General features: G+C 35.4%; 1 protein-coding gene across 1 annotated transcript; it reads left to right on the top strand.

The window, feature by feature from the left end:
• Window positions 1-12,082: 12,082 nt before the first annotated feature.
• LOC105383432 (homeobox protein bagpipe) lies at window positions 12,083-15,955 on the top strand. The gene is made up of 2 exons (XM_011553480.3): window positions 12,083-12,509; window positions 14,801-15,955. Exons 1-2 carry the CDS (start codon window positions 12,173-12,175, stop codon window positions 15,730-15,732), a joined length of 1,269 nt encoding a protein of 422 aa, XP_011551782.3. The 5' UTR covers window positions 12,083-12,172; the 3' UTR covers window positions 15,733-15,955.
• The last annotated feature ends 340 nt before the right edge of the window (window positions 15,956-16,295 follow it).

Raw genomic sequence — 16,295 nt, 5'->3', positions numbered from 1 at the left:
CAAATAATAAAATTGTATTAGAAACTTAAGTGCTTATTCTGACGATTGTGTTTTTCTTTCTCCTGCCGCTTCTGGTTTTCTAAAAGTATTGAAAATTTTAATAATGAGTAATTATGCTCCGTATCGTTGGTGTGTTGTTTCTGAATGTGAGAACACTAGTGTAAAAACACCAGACAAATTATGGATTTAAGTACCAGTGGATATAAATATGAGAAACACTTGGTTAAAAGTTGCGAGACGAGATCCCGGACTGTTATCAGATAAATCTCGTTTATATTTTTGTGAAGATCACTTTGATGTAAGTAACTGTATTAACATTACCTATCTAATCAAATATACTCTTTAATGATAGGTTAACTACTTCAAGAATCAATACATTGACAGCTGACATTTTTGTTTAGTACCGTAATGACGTCATTAGCATGGCGGCGACATTTCGTAGTGTTCAAAAACAGATAAAAAAACCTAAAAACTTTAAACTGCAGTAAAAAATATATTTATGTACCTTACGAAGTGAAACTAACATTTCCCGATTGCTTTTCCTCTAAACAATCATTGTAATACACTTTTAATTTTTTTCTCATCTAGACTAAAATACCCTATTCCAACGGGAAAACTTTTTAAGGCGAAGCGAAGCTTGCGGGAGCAGCTAGTTTTTTTTATATAAGAAATCAGAATGTGGCAACAATCTGCTCGCCACTGCACCGTGCTGGAACGGGAGTCTGTGCGTCCAAATAAAAGCTAACGAGCGCAGTGGTACGGGAGCGCAGTAATAACTGTACACCCGCTGACAGAGATAGGGTTATTGTTTTTTTTATTAGAACCTACGAAGGATTTCTGTTAATATACCAACACAACCACAAATACAAAAATTACCTATATTTTATTTATACTTTATTGCACAATATACAATAGTAATAATGTACAATCAGGTGGACTTAATGCTAAAAGCATTTCCTGCCAGTCAACCTGCAGGAGGTACAAAGATAAAATTATATCCAAAGTTATTTGATTGTATTATTTACTTCAAACCGTCATCGTCAATACTTTTCGAAAAATTATTATTTATGTTCCGAATGATAATTTAAGTGTACAGTAGTTACAGACATACCTACTATACATACGTCCATCTATAATAAAGCCTTGAAAAAAAAATGCGATTTTGCTGAGGGCCACTTGCAGAAACTAAACTTACTAAATCGAGATTTAACACTAAATCTAGATTTAAAATGTTTGTGCAAGTGGGGCTAAAACATTTATAACGTTTGACAACCAACTGACAGCGTTTAGCATGTTTCTAAGGGCGACTTGCACAAACTTATTCAATCTAGATTATTCTAGATAGTCTTAAATCCTGATTTAAGCCATACATTTATATGGATTGACGTTTCTTAAATCGTGATTTGTCACTAAATCTAGATTTAATATCTTGGTGCAAGTGCCCCTTAGTTTTTGTGGTAAAGACCTAAACCCAGATTATTTATTTATTCTTTTATTGCTTAATATACTTACAGAAGTAATTATGTACAATAATCAGGTGGACTTAATGCTAAAAGCATTTTAACAGTTAACTATTTTCAATGAAACAGTTCCCGCACCACACGTGCCCCCGACTGTACAGAGTCAGCCGTCGGACTAGCGGCCAGATCACCTTCCACCGCCGATAACCTTAAAAGCACCACCAATATTAATATATCAAATACCCACGTGGCCATAATACATCATTGTACCACTGTTTGTGTGCGTGACTCATAAAACTAATATCTAGATAGATAGATAGATAGAATATTCTTTATTTGTACTCACACACATAAAATAAACTTACATAACTTAAATACTATAAACTATGTACAAAAATGGCGGTCTTATCGCTTAAAGCGATTTTTTCAAGACAACCTTAGGGTGGAAGGATATTTTGATTAAAGATATCTATATGGGATTATTTGAATAAAAATTAAATGGTGGATTAAGCAGATGTATGGTCAGTGCAAGCGTAGCTATGATTTTTCTATTATGACGGTGGAATGGCGTAGTGGTTAGTGCCCTGACTGCTATGCCGAAGGTCCCGGGTTCGATTCCCGGCTGGGGGCTGGGGCAGATATTTGTTTAAGGACAGATATTTCTACTCGGGTCTTGGGTGTTGATATTTATATTTATAAATTATGTATCTATCTATCTATTTGTGTAGATATATTTATCAGTTGTCCGATACCCATAACATAGGCTCTGCCTAGCTTGTGGTCGGATGGCCGTGTGTGAGATGTCCCGACATATTTATTTATATTTTAAAAAATTGCTGATGTATTAGGATGTTAGAAAGTAGCTTCCTCGAGTCACGTATCACCTATGGGGTTACCGCCATCGAACATTCGCAAATTAAAATCCTTAAATAGCGTCGCTTGTCGAATCTGGCATAACTTGCATATTTATATTTATATACCATGCATAACAGCGAAGGGCTTTTTACAAAGCAACGTAAGTATCTAACTATGATTTTTAAGCATGGGATTTTAATGGCTGATACTTAACTTAATTAATAACAATTTCTATGAAACAAAAAAAAAACGTTACGTTGTTTTCATAGAATAACAAGTCTAGTATTCTATAGTTGTTTTTGTAAAAAACCCTTCCTTGTATGGATGGATCTCGATGGAGGGCTGGCGCAAAATTCTGCGGCGCGTTCATTTTGAGACTGTGCCACAAACCCTAGTGATAAAAAAGACGATCGAATGGAACTTCATCCACTAGTTTTGCAGATAAAATATTTTTTATACATATTTTTTTTGGTTTCGTCTTACCATTGTATTTTCTAAAGTATGTAGGTAGTTCCATACAGTTACTAACTAAACCTAGCTAGGTAAGGTACCTACATCCTACATACAATTCATGTTATCGCAAGGTACAAGGCCATCCTTTTAGTTAGATTCTCCAAAAATTTACCGCTCCTTAATTTTGTATAATCAGAATATCGATGAAATTACGTGTCCAGTGTTTATTTTTTAGTTAGCGGATAAAATATTTTATTTTCACTTTTTCATTTCATTTAGTGTCGCCATCTATGATTGAATAGCCTATGATAGTTATAGGTGGTGCTGCCGCTCCAATTGCAGCACATTATTAATAGCAGCGCCCCCTATTGATGAGTAGAATACCTATGACTACATAATGTAGCGTAGATGGAATGTTATTGTGCTACCAGTGCAATAGATGGCAGTAACCAATAATAATATCGCCCTGAAGAGATATAAATTAACCAACGACTGAAATTACATACACACACGAGCAATGAAACAGTTCCAGTGAGAAAATCACTAAATGACTCAAAAACGGAAAAGGCGCCTTCTGCAAAATACCTACATTTAACAGATATTAATTTAAATTTTAATTTGAAACTCAGAGGGTGATTCTGATTACCCGTGTATGTGCCATTTCGCCATAGTGGGTAGAGCATAACCAGGGAATATTGGTTGACTTTTGATACATCAAGAATTTAATATGGAGATGACGTAGGTATAACTGATGAACCAATCGCTTTTTACGATTTAACCGACTACGGCGAAATTGGAGCTTAATCTGTTAAGTAATAGTAGTTATAGATAATAAAGCCTTTTCATACAAACTTTGTTGGTCACGTGACTTTCTACTATGGAGATAATAAAAGTTATTCAGAATGACCCCTTGAGTGACCCCCTTTCGGCTTAGTACCCTTTTTGCAACACCCTGTAGGCATATAGTTTCTGCCAGGGATTAAGGACGACTTGCACAAACATATTAAATCTAGATTTACTGTTAAGTCTCAATTTAAGCCAGAAATCTATATGGACTGACGTTTCTTAAATCGAGATTTGACACTTACGCCCTTATTCATAGAAAATTTACAAGACGTTTTAACTAATAAACTGTTTTGTCCCTTTCCGACAAAGAACAATTTGTTCTTTGACAGAGAGGGACAAAACAGTTTATTAGTTAAAACGTTCTGTAACTTCTCTATGAATAAGGGGGTAAATCTAGATTTAATATCTTTGTGCAAGTGGCCCTAAGTGTATGTTTTTGGCTAACTACCTATACGTATAGCTCACACCCGTCTCGTAACGGTGCTACAAGTGAACAATAGGCTGAATAGGGGCTGTTACAGTCGAGTGAATGAGGTAAGGACACTTCGACTAATCACTATAATATTGTAGTCACACTTTAGGTAGGTACGCCACTGCGTTCGGGAAGCTTCATCAAATCAACACACCTCGGATAAGCAGGTGTGTACAGGGTGTTACAAATTGTTCAGAATGACCCCCTGAGTCACCCCCTTTCGGCTTAGTACCTATACCCTTTTTGCAACACCCTGTATATGTATTCCGCAGCCCTACTAGGAACAAGCATAAGCTGGCTTTTCCAGCGATGCGTCTGGAAAAAGTTAGGGTGCTGTATTAGATTTTATAATAAGCTTCCAACAGAAGTTACTCAAATGAAAGATAATAAGTTCAAGTGTTACATTAAAGAGAAACTCTGTAAAAAAGCTTATTATAAAATTTGTGATTACTTAAAGGACGTTAATGCATGGTTGTGATAAGTAGTTAGCTCTGCTCCTTTACCTACACATTATAATTATGTTTATTATTAAGCTTATAAGTAGGTTATACCAAGTTACCAAGTATTTTTTTGAAAAGATGGCTCAGGAGTTTCTTTCCTCTGTTCTTCTCCTTAGACAGAAAGAGCCTCTTATCCGAACGGAGAGTAGTTTGTGAAAATTGACGTTCATCAGAAAACTTTATATTAAATATAAAAAGTAAATATATTAAGTATAAATTTTATACAACGAATAAAACATTTGACTTTGACTTTTGACTTTGCCTAGAAATAAGGATCTTCAACATCAATCATAAAAAAGTATTTTATTTTGGTGAAGATTCAAATTAGTAACCAAACCCATTCTAAACCACACAGTATTACACCTTCCTATACAATGCAACCATAACACAGACTCGAACCACTTAATATCGACTTAACCACTCGACCGCAGAACTGGAGGATGGATTATAATTCACACTATCGATGTCAGCGGCCGCTACACGGGTCCTTTAAAGACGTCGATAAACTCGTTTAATTCCCGTTCCACCATGCTGCGTATTTATGGCTATAATAATCTAGTGACGTTTATCTACGTCGGTAAAGAACCCGTGTAGCGGCAACAGTTCGATACGTCTGGTGTAGGCGTAGGTACAGTCAGTAAAGAGATAAGTATCCACCACCGGTGCTCAGATTTTCATATAAGTAAAAAATATAGTGGCGAATATAAGTACTTAATATATATATATATATATATATATATATATATATATATATATATATATATATATATATATATATATATATATATATATATATATATTAAGTACTTATATATATATATATATATATATATATTCCGTATATTAAATACACCGCTATACCTAATCGTATTAGCATTTAATTTTTTTTTATCTATCTTGCCTTCTTATGTCTTGCTGGTGGAAAAATACCTTTACTGTATCGTCCAGAAGGCCTATCACGGGGCGCAAGACTCTTGCGTCATGATTTGAAAGCATGGGAAGTGTGAATATTTACACTGTTGCAGTAGGAAATCACTGCTCAATCGATAATTTTTGTGTCTCATTGTCTTCAATATTTTTGTAAAGAACATACTAATATAATGTACTTACCTAAACATCATAAAATATATTATTTTTATTTCCGGTTTTAAAAAAAAAATGTGTAGACTTAACGTTTTATATTGTATAGCGATCTCACCATGTCGCACTTAAATCTAGCGGTTTCAGCGCATGGTTATTGTATTATAACTTAATGTAATCTTACTAGTGTTTCAAATAAATAAAAATAATAAAAAAAAAAACAAGAAAAACCTACACTCGGCCCTCAGAATAACACTCTTGCTTGCGGCCACTTCGGACAATCGATTACTGTCAGTAGACTTACGAATTACTAGAAAGGACTGTAAGGGCTGATTTTTCAATGGTCAAATAAAAGTTATCTGAGGAATTATTATGATGCTGTCGCTACTGAATGTTTGTATTAGACAGTGACAGCAACAATTTTATTCCTAAGATAACATTTATCTGACAATTGAAAAATCAGCCCAAAATCAGGATAGCCATCAAAGTTTGTACTGAATTTCACAAAACTAATTTTCACAATAATGTTTGAAGTCTCCAAAGATGTATTGGCCGAATGTAAAAAACAGAAACTCAAAATAGCACACCTATATTTGCCTTGATAAAGATATTAAGTTTAATAAAATATAAGTAGGTACTTATACTTAACACGTTCACGGACAATCCGTCGAGGGCCGTAATTAAGTATCCTTGTAATATGACTACGCGCCTGTGTCCGTCCAACTTCTATTGATTGAAACGGACGAACCGTCAACAGCCGTATCATTTCCGTATTCTTAACAGGAGATGCATGATTTAGTGTCGTATTGTGCTAATTCATTTGTTTCTAGGTGTCATAACAAAGAACTTGTCGGGGTTTCTTTTGCACACACATAAGTGAACTTTATAGTGACATACCGCCTGTCGCCGTAACCGTTACAAATAAAAATAACCTTCCAGAAGTTAGTGTCACGGCGCGCGCGTCGCGGAAATGTTGTGTAGAACGGGTGGTAGTCTGGTAATTTTTGTGGCAAAATACGAGGTAAATTAATAATAAATCGATTAATATTATACTGTTTTGCATATAGGATACCTACCTATTCGATTCAAATACTACAATTACTTAAATGGAACATAGAAAAGCGAAGATATAACTGTAATGAGGAACTAGAAAATTTTTGCTTTTCTCGATGAACCCCTTTGTTTAATCTTACTATATCAGCTTTATTTATTGTAAATAGCATGCTAAAAGTGGAACTTTGTATCTGAAAAACGTCCAAACCTATTTGAAAATGATTCGGTCCTTGAAAAAAACTGGCGGCTGCCGCCTGTAGCCGTAGTTGTCACTATACGCATTGTTGGATATGCATGATGTGGCGGACCGCTTGTAGACGATACCGTCTATGGCCGTAACTGTCACATTACGTACATAAAATATGTTGAGATACGGCAATACGTTTCAAGGCGGAACGATAAAATGTATGGGATTTTTAGGTGTCATATCAAAATATTTTCCAACCATCAATTGTCCGTGAACGTGTTAAATAGTTTAGTACAATACAACGGCGCGTGTTTTGAGTTTCAAAGATACAAGGCCAGAACGCAGAGGTTGGGACTGCTCGCGTATATTTTCAAATTAAAATGGTGCCATGATTTACTTGAAAGTATACAAGGCCATTACGCACTAATCGCGTATATTTTCAAGCTAGTTGGGCCAAAATTATGGCTAGAAATATACTGCAGCAGTTACCACTGCGTACTAATCGTGTATATTTTCAAGTGCCAAGCGGCAATGCGAGCACTTGAAACTATACGTGATTAGTTACCAGGTAGTTATTTTGAAATGTTGCTCTCTCTTTCCTTCGTGCGAAATAGTAATAAGTCTATTGCTTTCTAAACATTGCATCATCATTCCGCACTTGGCATTGTTTTCGTAACGTGTTTTTTGTTTACATCGTACAGTTCAAAAGTAAATTGATTTTAATTAAACTGTAGAACTGTTGAAATTAGTAAAAATGATCTAAGAAGAGGGTGTAGAACAATTCATAAAAGACCATTACTTACGGTGAATTCAAAACTTGATGAAAATATGTCTGTAATAGGTCTAAAGGTCTATAGGGTAATACCTACTACACTCACGAGCAATGAATAAGTCCGAGTAGCAAAAAGTCAACACCAAATGACCCCAATTTTTAAAACATTTAAATTTACGTTTTTAGTTGGTATTTTGATGCTCTGTTAAATTTACTTTAATATTGCCGACGGCGTCATTGAGCTAGTCTTTTCCGTTCAGGAGCTATCGTCACTGGAACTTTTTCATTGCTCGTGAGTGTTATTACTCTTAATTCGTATAAATAAAAGATATTAGTATTTTACTTACTTGCAAGTATGATTGCTATAAATATCATTTTATCAATCAAATTAGAGGTTGTTCATCTTTATTTATTAACATTCTATAGGTATGACAGGCTGAACAAGTAAATTGTATTCATGTACATTATAATGTATAGGTATAAATTATATGCGGCAAGTACGCCAAGCAATGTGCGTAATAGCAATGTATATTTTCAAGAACGATTCAGTAAATCCCAACTTGAAAGTATACGCGATTAGTACGCACAAATCGTGTATATTTTCAAGTAAAATATTATTTTTTTCACTTGAAACTATACAGTGCTAGTACACTATGAGTGCGTTCTGGCCTTGTATAGTTTCAAAACACGCTACAACGGCGCGGCGTACCGTTGAAATGACGGTACAGTTCAGTTCAGTTCAGTTCTTTATTCAGTAAACAATTAACTTATTGTATTTGAATTTAACAATAAAAATAACATAAATATCTATGATTAACATAACAATATTATTATATACTTACAAGCAAAAAGATTCATTATAGGGAAACAAATTATATAAGATTAAAAAAAAATACTGCTAAATTAATTATAAATTTTGTCGTTTATAAATTCCTCAACTGAGTAGCAACATTTTTTCAACAGTTACAATTTTAGTTTATTACTGAATAGTTTATGAGCAGTCAACTCTTTATATTCTATAGGCAGGTGATTGTACAAATGGAGAGCTTGATACTTTGGTGAATGCTCAGATTTGAGATCCTTTCTTCTTGTCTGTAATCGAGTATGTCTCTCTGATTCAGATTCTAATCGTCGTAGATATTTTACTAGATGGGAAGTGACAACCAGAATATATAAGCATGGCACTGTTAGAATGCTCAGTTTAATAAATACTTCCTTACAAGATTGACGCTGGGACATTCGCATCATGGTCCTTATTGCTCTTTTTTGAAGAACAAATGCCTGTACACTAAAATGTGGTACCTGTCGACACTAAAATGTGTAGAGTATAATTGCATAATTATATTCTTATTGTAAGTTGTACTTACATAAATATATTATAATAAGAATATAATATACAAATTTTCAAATATTTTAAAAACTTAAAATAGAATAGTATTTTTGACCCAATATAATCGTCCTACCTAAATGATGCCGTGTCTATCGGTAAACATCTTTCTCAATCTATGGTTTGGCCACTTATGAGAAATTGATATCCTCTTAAATTTAATGAACGCATCAAGGGTTAATTTATAGATATGGAAGTAGATACCAATGTATTTTTACAGAATAGGTTCTCTCATTTTAATACCTAATACTGTAATACCTATGTAAGGTAAGGTAAGTATAATTTACGTTTAACCTGATAAAGAATAATAAAGATATAATCAGCCACCAAGCACTTAACCTGATAAAGTTATAAGCTCGTAATAAAACAGAAAAAAACGTGGAAAACATCTTGTAGTTTTCGCTTTATATCTGCATCTATCAATCAAGCAATAACCAATTTTTTTTTAATTTAATAAGAAAATAACTAAAAAGAAATCAAACAAAAACGAAATAAAACAACAAACTTTTAACGCCTCTCATACAAAATCAACTTTTCTAAAACAAATTAAAATTTCTGTTGATATTCGCTTCTTTGCTTTATTATTGGTCAACCGCAAATACTCCTCTTATCTGATTGGGCGGCATTAACTGGGGCTACGCTGTGAGAAAGAGACAGAGCTGCTAGAGCTGCGAATAGACTGGGGGAGTGTGAAAGAGATAGAAAGACACTTCTCAAGCACTTACCGGTACAACACGTTAGCTAAGGCAAAGTAGGCTAGAGGTGTTTTACGGAGGGCGGTGTGGCGTAAACTGGATTGGCATTCATGGTTTGGTTACCAATGATTAAGAATCTTAATGTAGGTATAACTAGAATACATTCCCATTTTATTCAATTCATTACAATATCATGGGCATACTAACGTAAACTAAGGCCATCTTCATTAAAAAAAAAATATTAATTACAGTAGGTATTTGTTAATGAAAAAAAATAAGTGCGGTACGTGTAGCTTTATTCAGGGTACATTAAAAGATTTTCAGTTTCAGCATAATTTAATGACTTCAACCATTCAGTTATTTTATGTTTAACTTCATGTTTATTTAGCATGTATAGATATTAAGCTTTTCATTTATTATTTTATACAGATGTTCTGTTTGTCTTTTATATTGACGCCCAGCAAAACTGGTCGAAAAACTGGTCAACATTATAACTGCATTTTTTCTTAGTTTCAAAAGATGGGCGGGATCAGGAACAGTGGCGGCTGCACCTTAAGTGCGCCCGTGCAACGCACTACCAGTTAAAAACCTTCTAAATATGTACTTTCCTTCTTTCTTATATCATACTAGGTACTATCTATAAAAAAAAAACTTCACAAAAAATACCAATATAACAACCATAATACCTACCCTAAACAGAAATAACATAAATCTGATTATCGTTACCAGTTAAACTAAATCGAGCTGGCCTATTTTCATTTCTACTGCGAAAGAATTAGATCTTATTTTTGCTTAAACAAAAACGGCCCGTGCGCTCGGATTGTCGCACGGAGCGAGCTCCTACATGTAGTATGGAACAGGATGGAAATCGCCCGGCGCGTGAGACGGAAGATGCTCAGTACAAACCGTATGCAGTTCTAGGATAAATTCGTGCGCCGCACGCGACCGGAAATTGCCGAAATAATACGAATGACGCCTCGGGATGCGCGGGCGGTGGCCTTGACCGATGCCGGTGGCGGTGACCTACGATCCTACGAACACTTGTCATGTCATTGTCACAATTTCACCTTTCGCGCGCGAATACGTAATTTATTTGTTACTCTAATTACTTATTAACTAAGAAAGTAGTAAATATTTCGTGAGTGTGTATGTGTGTGTGAGTGAAAATGAGTGCAAAATACAATATTGACTTCATAAAAAGCAATAGGACATTTCAAAATAGACTTTGTAGACTGGACATTAAATCTGGGCCGCCTCGGCCTTTTCTCATCATAAAACAGGAGTGCAAAACAAAAAATAAAACTATACCAGAATTTTCAAAAGTGAAATTTACAATAAAAAGAAACATTATTCTGAATTACGTGGTTATGTGGATGTTAAATGCTTTATTTTGCTTTCCGTGTGTTGTTTTCATCGTCGCGTCAAAAAAGGAATAAGGTACCTAAAATATACTTATATTTTTTTACTTCTAGATAATTGTATTTATTTATTTTTCTTCCAAAATTCACTTGCTTGGAGCTTGGATGCCACGTGCCGTAGGTTTTTAAAGATTATATTATATATATATTGCCTCAAGATGTACATACCACGTTAGGTGCTGATCTAAGTGTATACCGAGATATTTTATAGAGAAAGCTTTTTCAATTGTGGGACAAGAGCAAGTATCTTCCAGGGATTGACAGCTATATTTATGTATGTATATTTTTAGGTCTGGAGGAGGTTGAGTAGATTTATTTATAGTATGGCATAAATACTTCGTCTTTTGCGTGTTTAGGGCCAGTAGATTGTGGCTTAACCAAAGATCAACTTGCGAGAGTCCTGCTTGAGTGTCGCTAACTATAGATTTCCAAGTACCTAGTTAATAATAATTAGGTAAGTACAACATCGGGCGCTTATTTTAAGAAGCCTTTTACTTGAAATTAATCATAATTCATCGGTACTTATATGAAAAACCGGGCCTGAAAAGGGCTATTTTTATGGTTGTTTTTGTGCAATATACTAATTATTAATACCTAATTTCAGAGTATGAGAGATGAAAAATATCTTACATTGGTATTGCACTTTAAAACACTTCAGTATGCCAATCCACCTTGCGCGCACAATCAGCAAGTGACCTAAGTGATCAAATAGCGTACACGTAAACATCTTCAAGAAAAACGCACTGATCCCCCCTACTTACGGTACTAAGAAGCTTTTTCTAAGAACGAAGCCAACAAAACCATCGCTATCTCTTTCCAACCAAGGTTACATCATGAAAGGGTCGACTATTTCTCTCCCGTTCTAGTTTCAGGCGCGTCAAACGGGAGGGCAATCCATCACGCAAAGTTTATTCGTTTGTGGAACGCTTTTGCGGCCAGGCGGTTTCAAACACGCGGCGAAGTGGCCAGTACCAGCTTATGTTAAGTTTCAAAAATGGAATCGAAATTAAAAAGTTTTAAAGACGCGCTTACATTGCAAGAGTGTGAAAAGACGACTTTGTCTACACCGTTCTCTATAAATGATATTTTGACGAAGGAGAACGAGGCGAAATGTGATTTTGAAAATGGAACATTTTGCCAGGACGCCGGTTTTGGCGCTAAAATGAGTTTTTTCGGGAAAGGCACAGGGTGTTACAGCCAGGAAGCATTTCCGAAGAGTGTTTTGGAAAAAGACATGAAGTTTTATGAAGATTGTAGCAGATACAGAACGGTCGACGATGGCGCTTTGGACATGTCCAGGAAGAGCTACTATCCAGTTACAGAACTTTCAGGTTAGTTTATCTTTCAAATAATACTTTAAAGTTTAAATTTCAATTGTTCTCTGTCTGAGAGTGACGACAGTTGAAAAGCTAAAGCGTCCTATAACTTTTTTTTCAATAAGGGGGTAGGTCAGATAAATGTTTTAAGCTCATTACTAATTTTTGCTACTGTCTCTGCCACGCACACGACTCACATTCAGACGTGACATATGAAAGTAAGTCCTTGTTATGGTCATGTTAATTAACAGCCATGCAAGTTGAGGTTCTTAGTTCTGAGGCCGTTAGTCCACTAGTTACTAGCTCTACACAAATAGTTACAATGCAGGTCTACATAATATTTCTATGGTAATATAATAAAAAACGAATCTAGATTGTTGCTTACAAAGTTAGTTAAAAAATGTGCAAGACAAAGAAGAATGGCGAAACCTGACCCGCTTTGCATAAGTTAGCAGCCACTCACCAAACCTATTTTAAGTTATTGATAAAAATGTCTATTATCAGGGAAAAATATTTTAAAAAATCTAAACCATGGGGTTCTTGAGATATTAGGGTTCAAAAGTAAATTAATTAAATATATTTTTTTCGTTAAATAAGATTTTGCTGAATGGTACACGCACAAATAAGTTTTATAATCTAAATCATGGGATTCCCAATTCATAGCGCATCACAAAATGTATTACATGATTTTATTTATGCAAATAATATCATAATTATTTTTGCACATTTCACACTCAGAAACCTATTTTTATAAAGAGACCAATTTCAAAAATTATTTCATTCTATTCAAGTTCCCGTTATCCCGAAGTAACATTAAATACTTTTTAGCCAGGAATTCCCACGGAAACACTTTTAAAATCAATTTTTAGCTCGAGGGTAACATCTAGTACAGTAGAAAGACTTGATCTTTCAGCACCTATATCTTCGTTCTCCCATGTCTCATAATAATAAAATTAATACCAGTATATGCTGTAGTCACGGACTACACATCAGTGTATGTTTCATCAATGGCCGCTCTGGGTCATGGCGCCATAGAGAAATGGCCATTCTCCTTTTTGTTTTGTTATAAAATTTATAGACTTTAAAAATAATAATAAAATATAGGCATATTTTCTAATTCTAATACGATTTTTCGATATCAGAATTCTACTAACACATACTTACATTTTCAGTACCTAGTCTAACTTACACAAGTTATCAATGTGTTATCTACTATTTGGTATTGACGATGACGAGATGTCTCCGCTATATTGCTTGCCCCAAATTTTTTAGCATTAAAAGTACTCATTATCTGAGTAAATACGTGTACTAAAAGTACGTACGTAAATTAAAAACGTAATACTACTTCTAAAATCCGCTACAAAGTACATATTTCCAAAAACAACAAAGAATCGAATTCCAAATTCAAATTACGCGCGCTCCACAGTAATTATGCCCCGATTGTCGCTTGTCTTCTAATGGCGCATTCACACTTCGGTCAAAATCGGTGCGACTCAGTGACATCGCCACTTCACCCTATTACATAACATACCATTAAACCCTGTGAAAATAGCCCTTAATGACTAAGCACTAGAGGCTTCTAAAGTGCAAAGTAACGTTGTAAAGAGCTTAAGGGTAGGTAACGTCTCATTATGCTAAGTGATGACGGATGAAATAACTATTGTAGTCTATCAATTTAGTAATTACTGCATTGTCTAGGCAGTAGGCACGTGCCTTTGCGGTCTGAAAGACTTTTAGGAAATTAAGATTTAGAACTATTTTCGTAATAAAAGCTTCGGCTTTTTATTGTTAATGATGCGAAAGAGCTGCGACCGAATTATCAGTGTCCATTATTAATGTAGAGCTCTTTTTGCCGTATAGATTTTTTTTTTGTAAACACACAAAAAGAACGTAACTTTGGAAGTCAATAATGATAAATAGGTTAAGTTATAGTAAAACAAAAATTACATTACAACGAAAACATAATATCAATGCCCGAACTTTATTGGTCACACGCAAAAATACAATTTAGCACCATTTAACCGTCTTCCATGGAAGAAGGTTCTTTTGTCCAGTAAATTACTGTCGCAATTTGGGTAATGGATATTATTGTAAACGCAGCTTTATATACTGATGGCGTGGGCCGCAGCCAGTAAAATACTAAGCATAGTTACAATTTACGTACTATGCACATAATTATATTAGAAATTTAGGTCATGCAATGCAACATTCAATACTATCGCTGAAAACTATTACCGACGCCGACGCCATATTCCCGTTGTTCCATTTACAAACTGAAATCTAACCTCATTTGTCTTTTGTTTCAGATGACTACGACTCTCGGTCCTCGAACACGGCGTCTCCAACGCACAGGAACTCCTCTCCTGCCTCAGACCTGGCGTACAAGCCCTTCAGCCTCTCCCACTACGAACGCAAGTGCCCCTCACCGACCACAGACAGCCCTTCTAGAACCATCCACTCCCCGCCCTACACCTCCATCACAGAATACTCACAGAACAGCGGCCGAAAGAAACGATCCAGAGCGGCATTCTCACACGCTCAAGTGTATGAACTAGAGAGAAGATTCAGCCAACAGAGGTACCTGTCAGGGCCTGAGCGCGCAGACCTCGCTGCGAGCCTCAAACTCACGGAGACGCAAGTCAAGATATGGTTCCAGAATCGACGGTACAAAACTAAACGGAAGCAGTTACAAATGCAAGAGAATGGGATGTTGGCGGCGGCGGCGGCGGCCGCGGCAGCCAATCACCACGCTCGGAAGGTAGCTGTCAAAGTGCTTGTCAACAACAACGGACAAGCCATCCCGGAACTGTCAAAAGCGTACCCGTCACAGATTAACAAAAGCCTGAACCCGGGATTGTTTGCACCGAATCTTCTCGAAGGATCGCCGATTCTGAAGCATTTCGCTGGAGTTTACGGCGTCGATTTCACGAAAAACCCCGAGTACAAGACGTTGCTTCAGGAATCGTACAACCAGGCTATTCTGCAGTCGATTTATGGACAACATTTGGGCATGAATTACCCGAATCTGCCGCTTCAGTACATGTACTACGGACATCCTAGCTTCGGCATTCCCCTGCCATGCGACGGGGACAGAAATACTGAAGTGAAAAGTGAAAAACCAGAAAGATCAAAGAGTGAATTTGATGAGAAAAGAGGCGGTGAAAAAGTGAACAAACCTCGTTTGGACTTCAATGAGAACAGTAATTCTAGTGTAGCCAGTATAGAAATAGAAAATTAAAAACTTGTATTTTAATTTTGGAACACCAAAAATTTAGTTAACGTAGCCAAAGATTAAGAACACTAGTAGAATAGAGAATTTATTTATGTTTATAATGTTAGTAGTAAAGTTGTTGTAAATAGATACTTACACAGTTGATCTATATCTAAGGTTTACAATGCTAATGTACTTAATTAGTTTTCGCACGTATTGTAAATAGATATCCAGAATAATAAAAGTGCAATACAACAGTTATAATTTGTCGTTATTTAAAGTCCATCCATACATTAGACCTACTAAGAAAGCTCAGTTTCTTAAAATATCTTCATATACTTGTATTATTCAATAATATTCAATTTCAACAATTACCTAATTGTGCGGTGAAAAAGCCACTACACTGCGAAAAGCATTTGCTGGCGTGGCTTATTTGCGAGTCACATCATGCCTAGCCCTTCAAAAATATGCATACATAATTATGTAAATCTAAATTAATCTTGATTAAAGCACCTTACTAAGAATATATATTGATTTAATACTGCTAAGGCACTTCATCCACTGCTAGAGTCGAGGCGGCGTCGAGACGG

This window comes from Plutella xylostella, chromosome 26, assembly GCF_932276165.1.
Source record: "Plutella xylostella chromosome 26, ilPluXylo3.1, whole genome shotgun sequence".
Lineage (NCBI taxonomy): Eukaryota > Metazoa > Arthropoda > Insecta > Lepidoptera > Plutellidae > Plutella > Plutella xylostella.
The sequence above is the reverse complement of the archived record's forward strand: the minus strand, read 5'-3'. Positions and strand labels throughout refer to the sequence as shown.